The sequence below is a fragment of the Diabrotica virgifera genome, chromosome 8 (assembly GCF_917563875.1).
Source record: "Diabrotica virgifera virgifera chromosome 8, PGI_DIABVI_V3a".
Classification (NCBI taxonomy): Eukaryota; Metazoa; Arthropoda; class Insecta; order Coleoptera; family Chrysomelidae; genus Diabrotica; species Diabrotica virgifera.
In genome coordinates this window covers 48,465,940-48,486,090 of record NC_065450.1, presented here as the reverse complement: position 1 = coordinate 48,486,090, position 20,151 = coordinate 48,465,940, and the positions used below count along the sequence as shown (strand labels likewise).

Genomic DNA, 20,151 nt, shown 5'->3' with positions numbered 1-20,151 from the left:
ATCTTTACAAAAATCCCCATAAATAAGTAATCCCCAGACAAAAATAATCCAATGACAAAAAAACCCCACAAAAGATTCTGTACAAATAATCCCCACAAATTATTTTGGACAAAATATCCCCACAAAATATTTCGGACCAAAAATCCCCTATGGTAGGGGAGCCCAAGCGGGGATTTTTGCAGTTACTCGAGCGCGTCAGATTATCATATGGGGAGAAACCTGGTACCCTGTAGATGTACCTCTATCATATATTGGCTCTTAACACAGGGGAGTTCGTTAAGGGGGGCCCGAAAAAAAAAATCTATCCTTAAAAAAACTCGAAATTGTCAGATTAAGATAAGGTGAGTTAAGTACATGCAAAAGAGTGTATATTTCAAAAATCTGACGATTTGAGCCGGGCGTAAGGAAATGGGCGAGTCCCAAAATTGCACAAGAAAAAAGCGAATATTTCGCGAAATGAATGACAGATCGAAAAACTAAAAAGTATGTGCTCAATATTTTTTAAAAATCTATCGAATTATTTCAAACACGACTTCCCACGGAGAGGGGTGGGGGGTAAATTTAATATTTTAAATACGAATCCCACGATATTTCGCGAAATGAACATCAGATCGAAAAACTGTAAAATATACTTATTCAATATTTTTAAAAAATCTATCGAATGGCACCAAACACGACCCCCCACGGAGGTGGGGTGGGGGTTACTTTAAAATCTTAAATTGGAACCGTCATTTTTTATTACAGATTTGGATTTCTTACGTAAAAATAAGTAACTTTTATTCGAAATATTTTTTCGATTTATGGATAGATGGCGTTATAATCGGAAAAAATGATTGTTGGAAATGGAAAATTAAATTAAAAAATGGCAAGCGCCCACTAAAATGGAAAACTTTACTTAACTTTTTTTGGTTTTAGGACCTACTCTTCACAACCCAATAGGTCCCCAAAGCGCTCGAGTGACTGCACATTTAGCATACTTTGCTCCCCTCCCACTAGAAATATTGCCGCCAAATAGTTCTCAAAAGTTTTCCCGTGAACGCAATCCACGCTAATATTTTTCAGCCACAATGCATGAGAGTTATAAATATCAATCGCCATGAAACCGCCTTTCGGCACGAAAATAATGATGAACAATTAAGATTGAATGATTAAGCATGAATTTTAATTTCGATAACCAAATTTCGAATTCCAATTCCATGCCATAAACTTCAAATTTTACTTGACAATGAGTAGATAATCTTTTCAAAAATCGTGGTAAATATGGGGAATGGGCTACGGCTGTGGGAATCATGTAATTATTAGCTCAAATCTTTTGCTCACTCTGCTTTGAATAACTCTAATCGTGATGATAAACCAGTCCATTAAACATTTTTTAAGCCTTGCATTTGTTAGAGGAGTCAATTTTATTTCTTTAATATGTAGGGGGATCAATAGAAGCTTAAGTTTAAGTTCTTGCAGGGGTCGCCACCCTTGTCCCCCGGTAGCCATCTTGGAAATGGAGGGCAAAGGGATTTCGCGCTGTATCTCCTAAGCTATCAACCATGCAGAAAATTTAATTACACATAAAATGTAGCGAATTAAGTGTTCTACAATTTTATATTTATTATTTTTTATCGTGAAATGACGAACAAAAAAGTTATAAACAAAAATAAGATAAAATTTTGTAAGAAGTTTCCTTTTGGAGGTTATAACTTTTTTCCGTTCATTTCACAATAAAATACCATCATAGCGATTTTGTAGAGGATTTTTCAACGAACAATTTTCACTATAAAGTTGTTTAATTCTATTTATTTATATAGGTTTTACAGCGCTCCAGACTTGACCAAATGCTCGAATGCTCATAGGGATACAATAAAAACAAAAGGTTAGGCTTACTTTTCTGTCTATATATATTTTTTATTCATACAATTTATTATGATTTTAACATTCCTATGTTATTAATAATCTGTTTGTGACCTTTATCCCCACTATAAAACTTATAACCCTAAGTATATATAGAAAAGGCCCAAGAAGTTCTTTGAGGACAAATTCGCCGGTCCAGAAGAAGAATGACGCAACCGCAACATGCAAAATCCTTAAAAAGAGCAAAAAACGATTTTTGATATCAAAATCATAAAGTATGATCAAAATTAGCCATTCACCACACCGTGGTCAGGATCTCGAGATATAAGCGTTTTTTGGGGTGTGCCGCTTGTTTATGATGTAACATAACTTTTTTCGTATTGTATATTTTGACTTAATATTTTCCAAAAAACTTCTTCATGAATTATATTTTATTGCTGTGTTGGTTAAAATTATAAACTAAAAAGTTTGTCACTCAACTTTTTTAAGTAAACATGAAACTAACGAAATGTAATGACAAAATGTTTAAAAATTAATAACTCCTTTTTTAATGGGTCTAAACATTTTGGACAAATTTCATTGTTATCTACATACTTCAAAGATAACACAGTAAAATTTTCAAAAGGAAATATTATTACAGCGACCAAAGATACAGCGAGGTAAATTTGAAAAATCATCAAAATTGATTTTTGGCATTTTTTTATAAAATTTGATTTTTAAACATGTTCCACCAACTCTAGATAAAAAATAAACTTCATATCCGGATTCAGCGACCTCGAAAACATAAAAATTGACCAAAATTGGTCATTCACCTTAAATTTGATTTTTGTGATCGGCACAACTCTTGCACCCGCTCGCCTAAAATATAGATAGAAAAGTATTATTTTTATTGGATTTCTATGAGATTTCGAGAATCTGGTCAAGTTTGGAGCGCTGTTAGACCTAGATAATAAATAAAACTAAACAACTTTATAGTGAAAATTTTTCATTGAAAAATCCTTAAAAAATCACTATGATGTTATTTTATTGTGAAATGAATGGAAAAAAGTTATAACCTCCAAAAGAAAACTTCTTACAAAATTTTCTCTTATTTTTGTTTATAACTTTTTTGTTGGTCACTTGACGATAAAAAGTAGTAGATATAATATTGTAGAAAATTTAATTTGCTACATTTTACGTTTTATTAAATTTTCTGTAGGATTACTAGTTTAGGAGATACAGTGCGAAAGCCCTTTGAACCCCTTTTTCCAATATGGCGGCCGGGGGACAAGGGTGGCGACCCCAAAAACTTGAACTAAAGCTTCTACTGAACCTCTCTACACACTAAAAAAATAAAATTGACTCCTCTAAGAAATGCAACCTGTAATTTCAATGGAGTAAACTGGTGGTTCTGAAAACGATAATTCTGATTGTAATGCAAAAAACCTGCTTCTTTATGTAAATGTAACGTCAAAAATATTAGTCATCAGTTTCAATTCAATGCAAGCAATATTTCCAATACCTGCTTCAAAAGCTATGTCAAAATTTTGTGGTCTGCGTCTTCATAACAAAACTAAACATTCGTAATAGCGCCAATTTTTTTTATGGAAGCACACAGATCCTCAATTACGTTTTTTAAAAACCGGATATTAGTGCAGGCCCTGGAAGTATTTGAGTATGCAAAACCTGAGGACCGGCAACTATGTTCGGATTATTTTATCTGAGACCTTGAACAATTAACAACTAAATCTTACCGGAAGGTGCGATGGTGCCTTGTTACCCCCTCCCTCCCCCCTATATTACGGGCAGACAAAAAGCGATTTTTCGCAAAAAAAAAACATTTTTGCACGATTGATCATTTTTGACTGTTTACCGTGACAGATTTTACGTCAGTAGGTGACATTTACTAGCAACTCGACGGTAAGTAATCCAACTCGACGGTAAGTACTCCAACTCGACGGTAAGTAATTCACTTACCGTCGAGTTAAAAAATCTCCAATTTTAATTTATTTTTTGAAAGAATAAAGAAAACTAACAAATTATTTATTAATATTGAAACTTATGGTACAATTTGTTAAATTATTTAATGAAATCCCACTTGTTTGGGCTGTGGTTTCACTTCTAACAGAAACTCCTGCAGAATCGCATACATTAGTAGTATTATCACTTTCGCTCATATTTTAATTTATAATAATCAAAATTGTACTTAAAATTATTGACAACTAAATAAAAACTCAATTCTCCATTGTTGTTATGCATCCTAGTTACTACCTAACAACCAAAGTATCTATCTTGATAAAATGAATGAAACTATAGTCCAGAAAGCCACTGCGCATCCGCTAGGGAAAATATTCTAATTCGTATTTTTTGCACAATCTTACTCAAAAAGGACTCCTTTTAACAAATTTGCATGTTGCCAGGACCAAAAGGTGGTCAATAATTTTTTGAACGTTTTTTTTTGTTTTTTTCCTAAAATTATTTTTTTTGCATGGAAAAAAGTTTTTTTAGGTTTTTTTGGATCATTCCAAACAGAAAAGGTCTTTAGTGACTTTTCTCTGAAAATGATAGTTTTTGACATATAAGCGAATAAAAATTGAAAAATTGCGAAATTGGCCATTTTTAACCCTCAAAAACTATGTGAAAAACTGAAAATTTGAATGTTGCCAAGGTAGGTGGATATTCTTTAAACATCGATTGATGAAATCCCGAAGAGTTTTTTATAACGAATTTATTCCTTTCATTTGCACCATACTGTATACACATGCAACAGTAGAAAATAGTATCGCGCACGCGTGATTAGAAATTAAAAACAAAGGAGTTTTGAACATTATATTGCAAAAAACTCTTCGGGATTTCATCAATCGATGTTTAAAGAATATGTACCTACCTTGGTAACATTCAAATTTTCAGTTTTTCACATAGTTTTTAAGGGGTTAAAAATGGCCGATTTCGCAATTTTTCAATTTTTAATCGCTTATATGTCAAAAACTATCATTTTTAGAGAAAAGTCACTAAAGACCTTTTCTGTTTGGAATGATCCAAAAAACCTAAAAAAACTTTGTTCCATGCAACAAAAATAATTTTAGGAAAAAAACAAAAAAAAAAACGTTTAAAAAATTTTTGACCACCTTTTGGTCCTGGCAACATGCACATTTGTTAAAAGGAGTCCTTTTTGAGTAAGATTGTGCAAAAAATCCGAATTAGAATATTTTTCCTAGCGAATGCGCAGTGGCTTTCAATATGACGAAAATGTTTATTTTATAACTTATAATGGTATCAATCGTGCAAAAAACGTTATAAGCATGTCGAACGTTAAGAGTAACCGATCTCAGACAATAATTGGAGTCGTCGCTCCGCTCCTCCTCCAAACAATTGTCTTCGATCGGTATAAAACCCTTACCGTTCTCCATACTTAATATACTATTTTTGTGTTTCTTGAGTCATTCTAAGCAAAAAAGTTTTTTCGTAAAATGCATAGTTTTCGAGATAATCGGGGTTACTCTTTAAAAAATTTTTGAAAGCGAATAACTTTTGATTAAAATATAAAATAGTAATTCTGCTTGCAGAATTTGAAAGCACAAGTCACAATATACCGGTCTCGATTATTTGCATTGCTAAAAACTAATTTTTTTATTGTTAAGCAAAGCTATAAACAAACAGTCGCATGTCCGCACCGCGCCAAGGATTAAAACCGACCGTAACCGACCGACCATGTCGCTTTCTATCGATATTTGAATATCAAAATATTTGAATTTTTAGCTTTAATTGAATTATTTTCTAGTTTTGCTAGGTTATACTCTAATTGATAAACTAGAGCAAAACTAGAAAATAATTCAATTAAAGCTAAAAATTCATATATTTTGATATTCAAATATCGATAGAAAGCGACATGTAGATATCTACAGTGCACGGAATCTAGGCCCTAGGACTTCCTTGGCACGGTGCGGACATGCGACAAAACGCTCAAACACTGTTTTGTTTATAGCTTTGTTTACCCACAAAAAAATTATTTTTAGCAATGCAAATAATCAAAACCGGTAATTTGACTTGAACTTTCAAATGCTGCAAGCAGAATTGCTATTTTATTTTTTAATCAAAAGTTATTCGGGCTCAAAAATTGCAATTTTTCGATTTTTTTAATGTTTAACCGCGTTTATATCGAAAACTATGCATTTTACGAAAAAACTTGTAATAGTATGGTATAACCAGAACCAATCCCAGACATCCAAAGTGAAAGTTATCCTCCAACACCAAATTGTTCTATATGGTCCACATAATGTTCAGAAAAAAGTCACACCATTTTGAGCGTCGGGTTTTTGGGGGGAAGAGGGGGAGAAATCGGTAAATTCGTAGTTTTTTACGTTTTCCGTTAATATTTCTAAAACTGTGCGGTTTAGCATGAACATGCAACCTTCTATACAAAAATGTTCTACATTAAATTTGAAATAAAAAAGGCCCTATGCATAATCCTTCTAAAATGAACGGTTTCAAAGTTACTGAGGTAGTATGTATAGTATAATTGGTCCAAAAAAAGACATAACCTAAACATCCAAAGTAGAAGTTTTCCTCCAACACCAAATCACCAAATTGTTCTATATGGTCCATATATTGTTCAGTAAAAAGTTACACCCTGTTGAGCGTCTGGTTTGGAGGGGAGATGGGGGAGAAGTCGGTAATTTTTACGTTTTTCGTCAATATTTCTAAAACTATGCTTAGCGTAAACAATGTTCTATACAAAAATATTCTACATGAAATTTACAAAAAAAAAAGGTTAAGTACATAATTGTTATAAAATCAATAGTTCCAGAGTTGCGGAGGGTGAAAAGTGGAGGTTTTAGATACTTTTTATATTTTTTGGGCAATTTCCTACTGATTTTCTTTAACAGGATTGTGTTTTATAAATCAAATTTGCTATTTCAGTGGCCGATGGTATGTTAGTGATAAGCCCTTGAAGAAACGTCAACCTCACCACCCAAAATCATCATCAATTGCCTAAAAAATATAAAAAGTATCGAAAACCTCCACTTTTCACCCTCTGTAATTCTGGAACCGTTGATTTTATAACAATTAGGTATGGGACCTTTTTTGTTTTAAATTTTATGTAGAACATTTTTGTATAGAACATTGTGGACGCTAAAGTATAGTTTTAGAAATATTGACGAAAAACGTAAAAAAACTACTAATTTACCAACTTCTCCCCCATCTCCCCCCAAACCGGACGCTCAAAATGGTGTAACTTTTTACTGAACCATATGTGGACCATATAGAACAATTTGGTGTAGGAGGAAAACTTTTATTTTGGATGTCTGGATCAAGGGCGGATCCAGGGAGGGGGCCATGGGGGCCATGGCCCCCTCCGAGAATTAAAAAAATATATAAATTTAAATATTTGCAGTTAAAATGTTTTTAAATTAAATATGCCTTCTGGACTAGAATTGAACAAAAGCAGTAACGGAAGCTTGTAAGAATGACATAGGATGTTTAATAAATCAAAATGTTGATAATTTTACAGAGTGCCGATTGTTAGAACGATCTTGGCAGCCACTAAAATCATATCAATTTCCACATTCTTTACACATACAGAATAAAAAAGAAAAGAAGCGTTACTTGGGTCACCAGCACTGAGAACAAAGAAGTTGGTTGGTACTTTCGCACATTCAAAAGGGATCGTTTTGCGAGTATTGCGTTTTATTTTTGTAATGAAAAATATGGTCACAATGTAATGTTTGTAATGAAAAATATGGTGACAGCCCAAAGCCTTCTCACTAAACCTTTATCATCTTTTGCCAAACTCATGGGTAAAGACGGAGGCATACAAACCCTTGAAAAAACATCATACCACAAGGAGTTCGTTCAGGTTGGGCTGAATTTTCTACAAAGTTATTGCAACCCGCAAAAGTCATTAACCAGATTGACTCTCAGAGGTCTAAGGAGATACAAGAAAATTGAGAAAGACTACGACCAATAGTAGAGCCTATAGGGTTCTTAGGTCGGCAAAATATTCCTCTAAGAGGTTATAGTGATAATGGCCTTCTGCTTCTGGACGAAGATGCTGGACAGCAATGAGAGGAATTGTTAAGGTTTAAAATCGCATCAGGAGATAAGACTCTTAAACAACATCTATCCAGAGCATCTTCCTGAGCAACATATATTAGTAGCACCATTTAAAATAAATTGATAACATGTTGTGAAGAAATAATTGAACAAAAAATGAATCAGATTCAAAGTGCAAATTATTACTCTGTCATATTTGACGAAACGACTGACATATCCCACATGGAACAGATTTCTCTAAATTTGAGATACATACACAATAACAACATTCGTGAAGACTTTGTCAGGTTCATTGACGCTTATAAGAACATAAAAATAGATAGTGAAAATCAAGAAAGAGGGGAAAAAGAAGGCCTGACAGGAGAAGCATTGGAAAAAATAGTATTAAACTTATTGATAGAACTGTACTTGAATCCGAAGAAATGTGTAGGAATCGGTACTGACTTTAATAATACTTTAGTAGTGTTACGTTTTGAATGTCTTTATGCTGAAAGTGTGTGAAAAGTGTCTTAAAACTCGCCATTGTAACAATAATTTTTAAAAATTACCACCAGACCCTCTGGTACTCCTCCCCAAAAAAAAGGTCATGGCCCCTCCCGAAAATCGGTCCTGGATCCGCCCTTGGTCTGGATTAGACCTTTTTTTGGACCAATTATACTATACTACCTCCGTAACTTTGGAACCGTTCATTTTAGAAGGATTATGCATAGGACCTTTTTTTATTTCAAATTTAATGTAGAACATTTTTGTATAAAACGTTGTTCATGCTAAACCGCACAGTTTTAGAAATATTAACGAAAAACTTAAAAAACTACGAATTAACCGATTTCTCCCCCCTCTTCCCCCCAAACCCGACGCTCAAAATGATGTGACTTTTTTCTGAACATTATGTGGACCATATAGAACAATTTGGTGTTGGAGGATAACTTTCACTTTGGATGTCTGGGTTATGCCATCTTTTGGATCAATTCTATCATACTATATGAACATTTTTTGCTTTGAATGACCCAAGAAACATAAAAAATGTTTTTTTTGCGAAAAATCGCTTTTTATCTGCCCGTAACATAGGGGTAGGGAGGGGATAACAAGGCACCATCGCAACTTCCGGCAAGATTCAGTTTTTCATTGTTCAAGATCTCAGGTAAAAGAATGCGAACATAGTTGCCGGTCCTCAGGTTTTACATACGCAAATACTTCCAGGGCCCGGTCTATATCAATAAATAGTAATGCCCATAAAGGCCCCGTCTCACCATCAAATAATTGACAGTTATTTGATCAAACTTGACAGTCAAACTTGACTAGTGACACAAACTATACATACTAACTGTCACTTTGTGTCACTAACTGTCAAGTTTGATCAAATAACTGTCAATTATTTGATGGTGAGACGGGGCCTTAAAGTTCCCAAAAGCACCAAAAAGTCTAAATAATCGAAAAACTGTGTATAACTTTTTTTTGAAAAAACTCAATCTTTTTTCGACAAAAGCCACTATCTATTATCAATATATTAATTTGATTGAATGTCGTTTATTAATTTAATATCTTTACCTATCACTTGATGGTTCACTTGTTGTACTGATTCTAGCTCTTCTTATATTCGTGTAAGCTGGGAATTTGTCAGATGACCTTTTGGTGGTTTGATCTTCGTTATCTTCGATATCTTCATCGTTCTCGACGGATTCAGCTTTTTTCTCACGGGCAACTGATGGTCTGTAATAAAGATCAAGTATAATATTGTATAATATATTCATTATGTATATTTTTGCTTTCAAGTATTTACCTAAATCTTGAAATCGATGTGTATTGCAATTTTCCCCTTTCGACTTTTGGTTTAGTTTCTTCTTTGAGTTCGTCTTCTGTTTTCTCACTTTGTGGTCCTCTGCTATTTCTAAAGATGGTATTTCTAGGAAGAAAAAAAATGAAAGAGTCAGAAAATTTAAATATTTAGTAGCAATAGTAAGACGAAATTAAAGCTAGAATCATCGCAAGCAATAAATCTACGTATTCTAAAATTAACATTACATCTTTAGATCGAAATACATTTCTAGAAATACTAAGATACACATTTATAAAACTGTCATAAGACACCTAGGCACTAATAAAAGACACAGATGAAAAACTAAGATGATCCGAACGAAAAGCGCTAAGAAACATGGTTCAAGCATTGATGAAGGCACAAAAGACACCAGATAAAAACAAATATAGAAATTAAGCTATACAAGCACCTTGACATTGTGCCAAGAGAGGCCAAGGTACAGAGGTTAAGATGGGCAGGTCATATCCAACGAGAACCTGATGACCAATATCTGAAACAGCACAGCAGTCTTACGCAGAAGAGCGAAGACTACCAGGACGATGACGTACTAGATGGAGAAACAACATCTCTAAAAATCTCAATACCATGGGCTAAGAGACGGACAAAGACCTTATGATGGACCGTAAAAATGGAGGCAGATAGTATAGTACAGATAGCGCGAGAAAGCTTTTCTGATTGTTAATCCTCAAAAACCGAACTATAGTTCACTCAGATCTTGTTCGCAAGTTTTGCGTATTAGATTATATAGGACATTTAAGAACAACTTCAATTTCTTACTCATTAAGCTGACTAGTCGTAACTCGTAAAATCTTTATGCAATATCCTCCGTATCACCCCTTAATTTTTTTTTAAATTACTTCCAACTTTTTATGTGATATTTGGATTTCCTCTTTATACCGATTTCAAAAATGTATAACACTTGATGCTTAAAGCGATTAGTTTATACTCCAGGCTGTGGGTGAAAAATAGGCCGATTTCAGGATATAAATCAGGAATTTTTGAAATCTACCAGGTGTTGTAAAGGACGATGCCAGGAATAACTTCTACTAAAATGTGACCAAAAATATTGTGAGCTTTTTTATTTATTGCGATTTTCATTTGTTAAATTTGCAACTTTTAAAGATTTTTAATTTTTCAGCTTATGATATTGATTCTAGAGAAAAACTTTTTAATAGAAAGTTGTAGTGAATTAAAAAACCTACAATATGAGCTATAATAAGTTTAATTTCGTTGATTGGTTATTGCAAAACAGCCTGCGAAATGTCCAAAATAGCCGTTTTTTACAAATTGCGTTATTAATTTTACAAATAATTTTTTTTTATTTTTTAAAGCTTTAAAATGAAGATCTTTCAATTCCAAACATAAAAAAAATTGTAAGGCCGGATTAACGAATTTGTTGCTTAGATATTATAAATTGATTATCCCAAGAGGTCAAATGTCGAAGGCTATAACTTTTTGAAAAAAAAAATCATAGAGAGTTGGTGAAACATCTAATCTTCTTCTAAAGAGTCATGTTTTCATATTCTGATGTAAATAAATGCGTAAAACATTTTTAAACCTCTAATTTTTGGGTTTGAAAATAAGGGGGCAAATTTCGTTATAAACATTTAGAGCTGAAGCGGCCCTGTACATCCTATGAGTTTCTAACTTACAGATTATTGTTGCTGAAGACGAAACGAAGATTTATAAAAAAATTAAAATTTTCTACAACCAACTGAAGCCGAGATTATTGTTTCTTTTTTCGTAAATCGTAGTGCCTTTATTTATAACAATTAAGAAATTATTTTACAGTCATTGACTAAAGAACGACTTATATTATCTTAAAATAAAAATAATTATAAAATATAGTTACATTTAATTATTAAAAATTATTTTTAAAATCGGTGCTTTTCCGAGCTGCCGAATTTTGCAAACCGCCCGGCCCGCTTCAAATCCGCGCGCTCGGAAAATTTTTACGTAACTGGTATTAAATTTTGACCGAAAACAATTTAATAATATTACCATTATAATGTAGTCTATTTGTTTTTCTTGATAAACTTTTATATGTGAAATCTCATTTCTGAAGAAATAATATTACAAAAATGATACATATATATGAAATATATAACTATATTTTTAATTTTTTCATTGTTATATAAATATAATAATAATAATGTTACTTCTTATTATACAATATAAAACTTTTTTTTCTTGTAGTGACTATCCGTTTTGGATGTTCGTGACCATCATGGCAATCTGTACTTGCATACTAAATCGGTACTGCTGATCTAAAAAGATTTGTAGTTGTTGTGTTGAACGACGTACGTAAATTTTCTAGCAAGGTAATCCTTCGCCTTCCTGGTTCTCAGTTTCCAAATGGGGTTTGCCAAATTGCCATGATGGTCGCCAACATCCAAAACGGATAGTCACTACAAGTATAAAAAGTTTTATATTGTATAATAAGAAGTAACATTATTATTATTATATTTATATAACAATGAAAAAATTAAAAATATAGTTATATATTTCATATATATGTATCATTTTTGTAATATTATCTCTTCAGAAATGAGATTTCATATAAAAGTTTATCAAGAAAAACAAATACAGTGGTAAATAGACTATATTATAATGGTAATATTATTAAATTGTTTTCAGTCAAAATTTAATACAAGTTACGTAAAAATTTTCCGAGCGCGCGGATTTGAAGCGAGCCGGGCGGTTTGCAAAATTCGGCCGCTCGCAGAAGCACCGATTTTAAAAATAATTTTTAATAATTAAATGTAACTATATTTTATAATAATTTTTATTTTAAGATAAAATAAGTATTTCTTTAGTAAATGACTGTAAAATAATTTCTTAATTGTTATAAACAAAGGCCTTACGATTTAAGAAAAAAGAAACAATTATCTCGGTTTCAGTTGGTTGTAGAAATTTTTTATTTTTTATTAATCTTCGTTTCGTCTTCAGCAACAATAATCTGTAAGTTAGAAACTCATAGGATGTAAAGGGCCGCTTCAGCTCTAAATGTTTTTAACGAAATTTGCCCCCTTATTTTCAAACCCAACATTTAGCTTGACTTCAGTTGGTCGTAGAATTTTTTTTTATAAATCTTCGTTTCGTCTTCAGCAACAATAATCTGTAAGTTAGAAACTCATAGGATGTACAGGGCCGCTTCAGCTCTAAATGTTTATAACGAAATTTGCCCCCTTATTTTCAAACCCAAAAATTAGAGGTTTAAAAATGTTTTACGCATTTATTTACATCAGAATATGAAAACATGACTCTTTAGAAGGAGATTAGATGTTTCACCAACTCTCTATGATTTTTTTTCAAAAAGTTATAGCCTTCGACATTTGACGTCTTGGGATAATCAATTTATAATATCTAAGCAACAAATTCGTTAATCCGGCCTTATAATTTTTTTATGTTTGGAATTGAAAGATCTTCATTTTAAAGATTTAAAAAATAAAAAAAATGTTTGTACAATAAATAACGCAATTGTAAAAAACGGCCATTTTGGACCTTTCGCAGGCTGTTTTGCAACAACCAATAAACGAAATTAAACTTATTATAGCTCAAATTGTAGTTTTTTAATTTACTACAACTTTCTTTTAAAAAGTTTTTCTCTAGAATCAATATCCTAAGCTGCAAAATTAAAAATCTTTAAAAATTGCAAATTTAACAAATGAAAATCGCAATAAATAAAAAAGCTCACAATATTTTTGGTCACATTTTAGTAGAAGTTATTCCTGGCATCGTCCTTTACAACACCTGATAGGTTTCAAAAATTCCTGAATTATATCACGTTTTTTCACCCACAGCCTTGGGTATTATGAGAAAAATAAATACAAAAGCAAGAAAACTGGATTGAATAAAAATTATTATTTTAACAATTTTATAACATTTAGAAAGAACATTTCACTACCAAAAATTTTGGTTTTATTACATTTTGTATGTAATAGAATTTAAAAAAAATATTTTTTTCAGTCCAGTTTTCTTGCTTTTGTATTTATTTTCTCATAAACTAATCACTTTAAGCATCATGTGTTCTAGTCCAAGTAATGAAGCTTAAAATAGGACAAAACTTCGCAATTTTTACAGAATGGATCGATTTGCTTGAAAATTTGAGAAGAAGTAGTGGATAGTCCAAGGATAAAAATGTATATGACGCAGAAAGGCGCTTTTACCATGGGGGTTGTTGCCACCCCATCTCGGGGGTGGAAATTTTTTATTATATTTTGACCACAAAATTTGGTAAAAATATTCATTCTAAACAAAAAAGGTTCTATACATTTTTTTGATAAAATTAATAGTTTTCGATTTATTCGCTATCGAAAGTGTTAGTTTTATATCGAAAAAATCAATGTTTTTAATCAGTTTTCTGCTAATAACTCAAAAAGTTTTCGTTTGATCAAAACAACTTTGCTTAACAAAAATGTACCTTTTGAAAAAATAAACAAAACGGTTTCAAAACGGTTTTTTTTTTAATTTTCTTTAAGACCAATAGTAATCGAGCTATACTTTATTATATGTTAGCTCTTCTTCGTCAAATGCTAAATATTGTAGTTTCAAAGTCAAAAGACGGGGAAACTATGCATTTTCGAGAATAACTTGTTTAAACTAATTTAAAGTATTTAAAAATATCTATCTCCAGAAATAAAAAAAGTCTCTAGCTCAAAAAATAAGTGACATAATGAAAAGAATGTTAGTTCCTATTTTTTTTAGCGAAAAAGTAATCGGAAGCAACCCCCTAATCACCACCCTAATTAAAATTAGTCATTGGCCTTATTTGGACTTATTTATTTATGTACTGATAATATATTCTAGAAGTTTGACCGGCTTGGAAGGTTGTTTATTGGAGGAATTATTAGAGCAAAATACTTTCGTACTTCTTATGTTGCACACTAAAATATTCGTTGTCGCGATAATCCAAAACAGACGTATATTCGTGGAATGCACCATACGAAAAAATGTTTAAATATGAAATTGTAGCTTATTTAATTTCCAAGAACATGGTTTGCAAAATTTTTGTCTATGGCAAAAATTAAGTGAGCTATTGACAATTAAAACTTGTAATAACATGCAAAAACCACCTTTACCAACCCTTTCACAGTCACCTCTTTTTGAAAATGAGGATTTTAGAAAGATTTAATACTAATAGGCTTATAGATCTTGTAAAAACCTACAAAATTCTTTTTTACCAAACTTTCTCAGATAAAATATAAAAAAGTTACGGTTAAAAAATCAATATATTGTTTTGAAAAAAAAGGAGAAATACAATTGGAAGTATAATAATGTAAGTTAGCGGTGTTTTTAGTCATTGGCCCAATTCATTCTTCTTTATTTATGTATTATTAATAGATTCTAGAAGTTTGACTAGCTCAGAATGATTAGTTTTTAAAAACTGGAGTTAAAAGCGAACAACGAATTTTTGTAGTTTGGTAAAAAATGCGATTTTCTTTAGAATAGAAAGATTAGCATCAGAGATATGACAAAATATTTAAATATGAAATTGTAGGTTATTTAATTTCCAAAAACTTGGTTTAAAACATTTTTTTCTACGGCAAAAATTGAGTGAATCGTAAATGAGTATATCGAAAAACATTGATTTTTTCGATATAAAACTAACACTTTCGATAGCGAATAAATCGAACACTATTAATTTTATCAAAAAAATGTATGAAACATTTTGTTGCTTAGAATGAATGTGTTTATCAACTTTTGTGATCAAAATATAATAAAAAATTTCCACCCCCGAGATGGAGTGGCAACCAGCCCCATGGTAAATGCGCCTTTCGGCATCATATAGATTTTGATCCTTGGACTATCCACTACTTATTTTTAAATTTTCAAGCAAATCGATCCATTCTGTAAAAATTGCGAGGTGAAAAGCTTCGGTTCCTGGACTATTATACATTTTTTAAATCAGTACAAATAAGAGAACCCAAATATCAAATAAAAAAAGGTAAAAGCAATTAAAAACAATTAAGGGATGATACGGGGGTGAGAGAGTGCCTTTCCCCGCAAGATTAAATATGGCATAATGTCTCTCCCTTCAAGTATTATTTGATTTGTTTTTGCGTTTTTTCTAAAAATCAGTGGTTCAAAAAATATTTAAGGTGCATAGTTTTATCTGAAGAGCACATGTATCTACGATTATTAATCTATCTAAACAGCTCCATATATCCATCCTTGGATATAGGTCTCCACTTCCTAGTTCAGAGAAATAAGGAAAAAAATAGCCCGTTGGTGACACAACCCCCTCCAGGCCGAAACCAAATTTTTTGAGTAATATGGACATCTATAATAATAACCTATATATTTCCTGCAGCCGATTTTGATGATATACATAGTTATAAACAAATGAAGATCAAAAAACGGTAAATTTTCGCTTTTTTCGTCTATTACTAAGAAAATAGTTATTTTAAACAAATTTGAGAGTGAGAAACTCATAAACGGTATAAAAAACTTCAATATGGCGTTTGCTTAATATGTCTATCCATATTGGTTGCTTACAAAATTGCAAAATAAATCATAAATTTTGAGTTTTTATAAATATTTATAACTTATGTAAAAATTAACTTAGAACCTTCTTATTACACGAAATGCTGAGACTTATGGTGCTTAATTCATACCCTAAATTTTGAAGAAATTGGTCAAATAGTTTAAAAGTTATTTAATTTGTTTATCCCAAATTTATTTTTTTTGCAACACTGTAAGTCAGAAAATGATGAAGCTACAGTAATACTTTGGATAGTTTATGGAAGAAGGAAATTTACAGTATTAATTTAATTAAAAAAAATACAAAAAATCATTATAAATATTGCAAAATTATTTTGCAAAAACATGTGAATTAAATAAATGGGGGGGCTAACTTTGTTCCTAATTGTCCTAGGACAGTTGTTTTTCTTTCTAAATGTGTATAAAAATTCAGTCTTTCTAAATATGAAAAAATAATTTTTCTGCAGGTAACGGTTAAAAAGTTATTCCAATTGTTTATAAGTAAGCAAAAATTCGACATGTTTTTTCAAAATAATTTTACACTCTTTAAAATTATTTTTTGTCATTTATTTTTAATAATGGTAATAGTATAAATGTTCTTCTTTCATAAACTGTCCGAAGTATGATTGTAGCCTCATAATTTTCTGACTTGTGGTGTTGCAAAAAAAATGAATTTGGGATAAACAAATTAAATAACTTTTAAACTATTTGACCAATTGCTTTAAAATTTAAAATATAATTTAAGTACAAGAAGTATCAGCATTCCGTGTAATAAGAAGGTTCTAAGTTAATTTTTACATAAGTTATGAATATTTTTAAAAACTCAAAATTTATGATTTATTTTGCAATTTTCTAAGCAACCAATAAGGATGGACATATTCAGCGAACGCAATATTGAAGTTTTTTATACGATTTATGAGTTTCTTACACTCAAATTTGTTTAAAGTGCTTAACTTTTTGGTAATAGACGGAAAAAGCGAAAATTTAGCGTTTTTTGATCTTCATTTGTTTATAACTATGTATATCATCAAAATCGGCTGCAGGAAACATATAGGTTAATAATATAGATGTCCATACTACTCAAAAAATTTGGTTTCGGCCTGGAGGGGGATGTGTCACGAGAAAAATCTTATTTCTCTGGACTATCCATCTTTCATACCTTTGTATCAAAGGCAGACCATCTCTCCATCTCATTTTTTCTTTATCTTTTCTGTTATAAGTTGTATACTGATGGTCATAGATTTGGTTAAATAGTTTGGCTACAGTTGTAATATTTTTTTGTTTCAGAAATTTTGAATTGAAAACATTTATTAAAAAATAAATCTTCAATATTTAGATCATGCGATAAATGGGAGGAGGGGGAAGATGTTTCTAATGCAATTCTCCAGAACTATTAATTGAAGCAATGGATAAGATAAAAATAGCCATGATGATATTTAACCTCAATCAAGAACAATATACTGATACTTTTTCGAGATGTAAGACCATAGAGTCCAAGAGTTGGTTTACCTGTTTTTACCAGTCGAAGTAGGAGTATTTTTTATAGCTTTACTTAATACTCTCTCGTACAAGCTTTTTGAAATTGATGATTTAGTAGTAACTTCTGCATTGTTATTACTGGGCGATTCTCCTTTCACTTTAAATTGTTTTTCCAGTTCTTCCAGACCACCTGCAATGATAAATGTTCAAGTTACTCAAAAATAAAATTAAATAAAAGTATTGATACCTAATGAAAATTTATATTTGATCTTACAAAGAAAAGAGTTACTTATGCCAAAGGAGATGTTATTTTATAAATTATATGCGGTATATTAAAAGTTAGCGATGGAGAGATGTATAATAATGTATACAGGGTGAGTCACTTCTAACAGGACGGAAGATTACAGCGAAATGGTAAAAGATTTGAAAAAAAAATTTAAATTAGTAGTTTGTAACTTGATAAAATCTACATTTTAAAATTATTTTGAAATATACAGGGTGTCCCAATAAATGGCGGCGTATCAAAGTTATATTTTTTCTTATGGAACACCCTGTATTTTATTGCATTTTTTAATTGTCCGCAAAAAATAAGGTATAGTTTCATAAGACTTCCCTATACCTATGTACAGAGTGTTCTGAGTTATGGTGACTTTTCTTAAAATGTAAAGTTTTAAAAGAAGGCTTATTCTCAAGGTATTTAAGAAATTATGAAAAAAATACTTTTACATCTAAATAGTTGGATATTGGTTGAATGCATTCCATGATTAATTATTACACAATTATTTACAGGGTGTTCAAATTTATAGTTTCATTATTGGATTATTCAATGTGTCATATGATGCTTATTTTAAATGGAACACTATGTATATTAATACACTATTATACTGAACGGAGTCCGCTCTTTCGAATGGTATATGGATGTCCTATACCTAGGTCTAATAGTTTTTGCGTAATTTACAATAATTTAAATTCTTAATCTGTAAATAGAGTTTAAAAAAAAAGATGTATCTCATTGTATGACATCGTCATTTTATGACAGTACGGTCTGGTAATTAGCAAAAATATAAACATCCGTGTATGATATTCAAATTTAATTGTTCCTAAAAATGAATAATCACGTTATCTACGAAAGAGTAGACATGGTACTTTGCATTGGGGAGTGTTTGCAAAATTGTATCTTACCTTCTTAAGTTTACGCTCAAAAGTATCCTGTAGAAGACATCCAAAAAGGACGTTTTTGAGAGATTTTAATAGATTCCGTGCTACTGATAATGTTGCATACGGAAAGTTAAATAAAAATAAACCAGTTATTTGTGATGACGTCAAGGAGCTTGATGTCCTGCTTTCTGTTACGGAAACTCAAATACTAGCAAAGAAAAAATTTCGGGTAAATTGTAAATCAGTCAAACGACTGTTAGAATCCTTGAGAGAAACCACTATGATCCGTATAAAACTCAACTACACCAGTATTAGACCAAACAGGTTTATGATAAATATTTAACTTATCGTTTATGGACTTTACACTTTATAGAAGATCCTGATTTTTTTTGAATGTATTGTATACAGACCAATATACCTACTTTTCATAATAATGGTCTAGTAAATAGACACAATTTTCATTTCATTATGATACAGTAAACAATCATTTATTTCGTACTGTTTAAAAATCGAGAGTGACTATAAATATTATTTTTAAAATCAATTTACCGTTTAAGAAAATTGTAAATTACGCAAAAACTATGACTCCTAGTTATAGAACATCCCTATACCATTCGAAAGAGGAACCTGTGTTTAGTATAATAATTTATTAATATACATGGTGTTCTATTTAAAATAAGTATCATATGACACATTAAATAATCCAATAATGAAACTGTAAATTTTGAACACCGTGTAAATAAATATGTAATAATCAATCATGGAATACATTAATTATAAAATAATTACCAGACCGTACTGTCATAACGTGACAATGTCATACAATGCCATTAATTAACTACATCTTTTGTTTTAAAATCGATTTACAAATTAAGAATTTAAATAATTGTAAATTACGCAAAAACTATGAGACCTAGGTATAGGACATCCATATACCATTCGAAAGAGGTAAAATTGTTTAGTATAATTATTTATTAATATATATGGTGTTCTATTTGAAATAAGCATCATATGACACATTGAATAATCCAATAATAAAACTGTAGACCCTATAAATAACTGTGTAATAACCTATAAATAATTGTGTAATAATTAATCATGGAACACATTCAACCAATATCCAACTATTTAGATGTAAAAGTATTATTTTCATAATTTCTTAAATAACTTGAAAATAAGCCTTCTTTTAAAACTTTACATTTTAAGTCACCATAACTCAGAACACTCTGTACATAGGTATAGGGAAGTCTTATGAAACTATACCTTATTTTTTGCGGACAATTAAAAAATGCATTAAAATACAGGGTGTTCCGTAAGAAAAAATATAACTTTGATACGCC

The 20,151-nt window shown here is 30.9% G+C and overlaps 1 protein-coding gene across 1 annotated transcript in view; it reads right to left on the bottom strand.

The window, feature by feature from the left end:
* LOC114334845 (serine-rich adhesin for platelets) overlaps window positions 1–20,151 on the bottom strand; it is a 300,061-nt gene that overhangs the window by 16,577 nt on the left and 263,333 nt on the right. The window contains exons 14-16 of the mRNA XM_050658731.1: window positions 17,684–17,843; window positions 9,656–9,778; window positions 9,424–9,585 (exon numbers count right to left, since the gene is read on the bottom strand). Coding sequence (XP_050514688.1) covers window positions 9,424–9,585; window positions 9,656–9,778; window positions 17,684–17,843 — 445 coding nt within the window. The remainder of the gene's footprint in view (window positions 1–9,423; window positions 9,586–9,655; window positions 9,779–17,683; window positions 17,844–20,151) is intronic.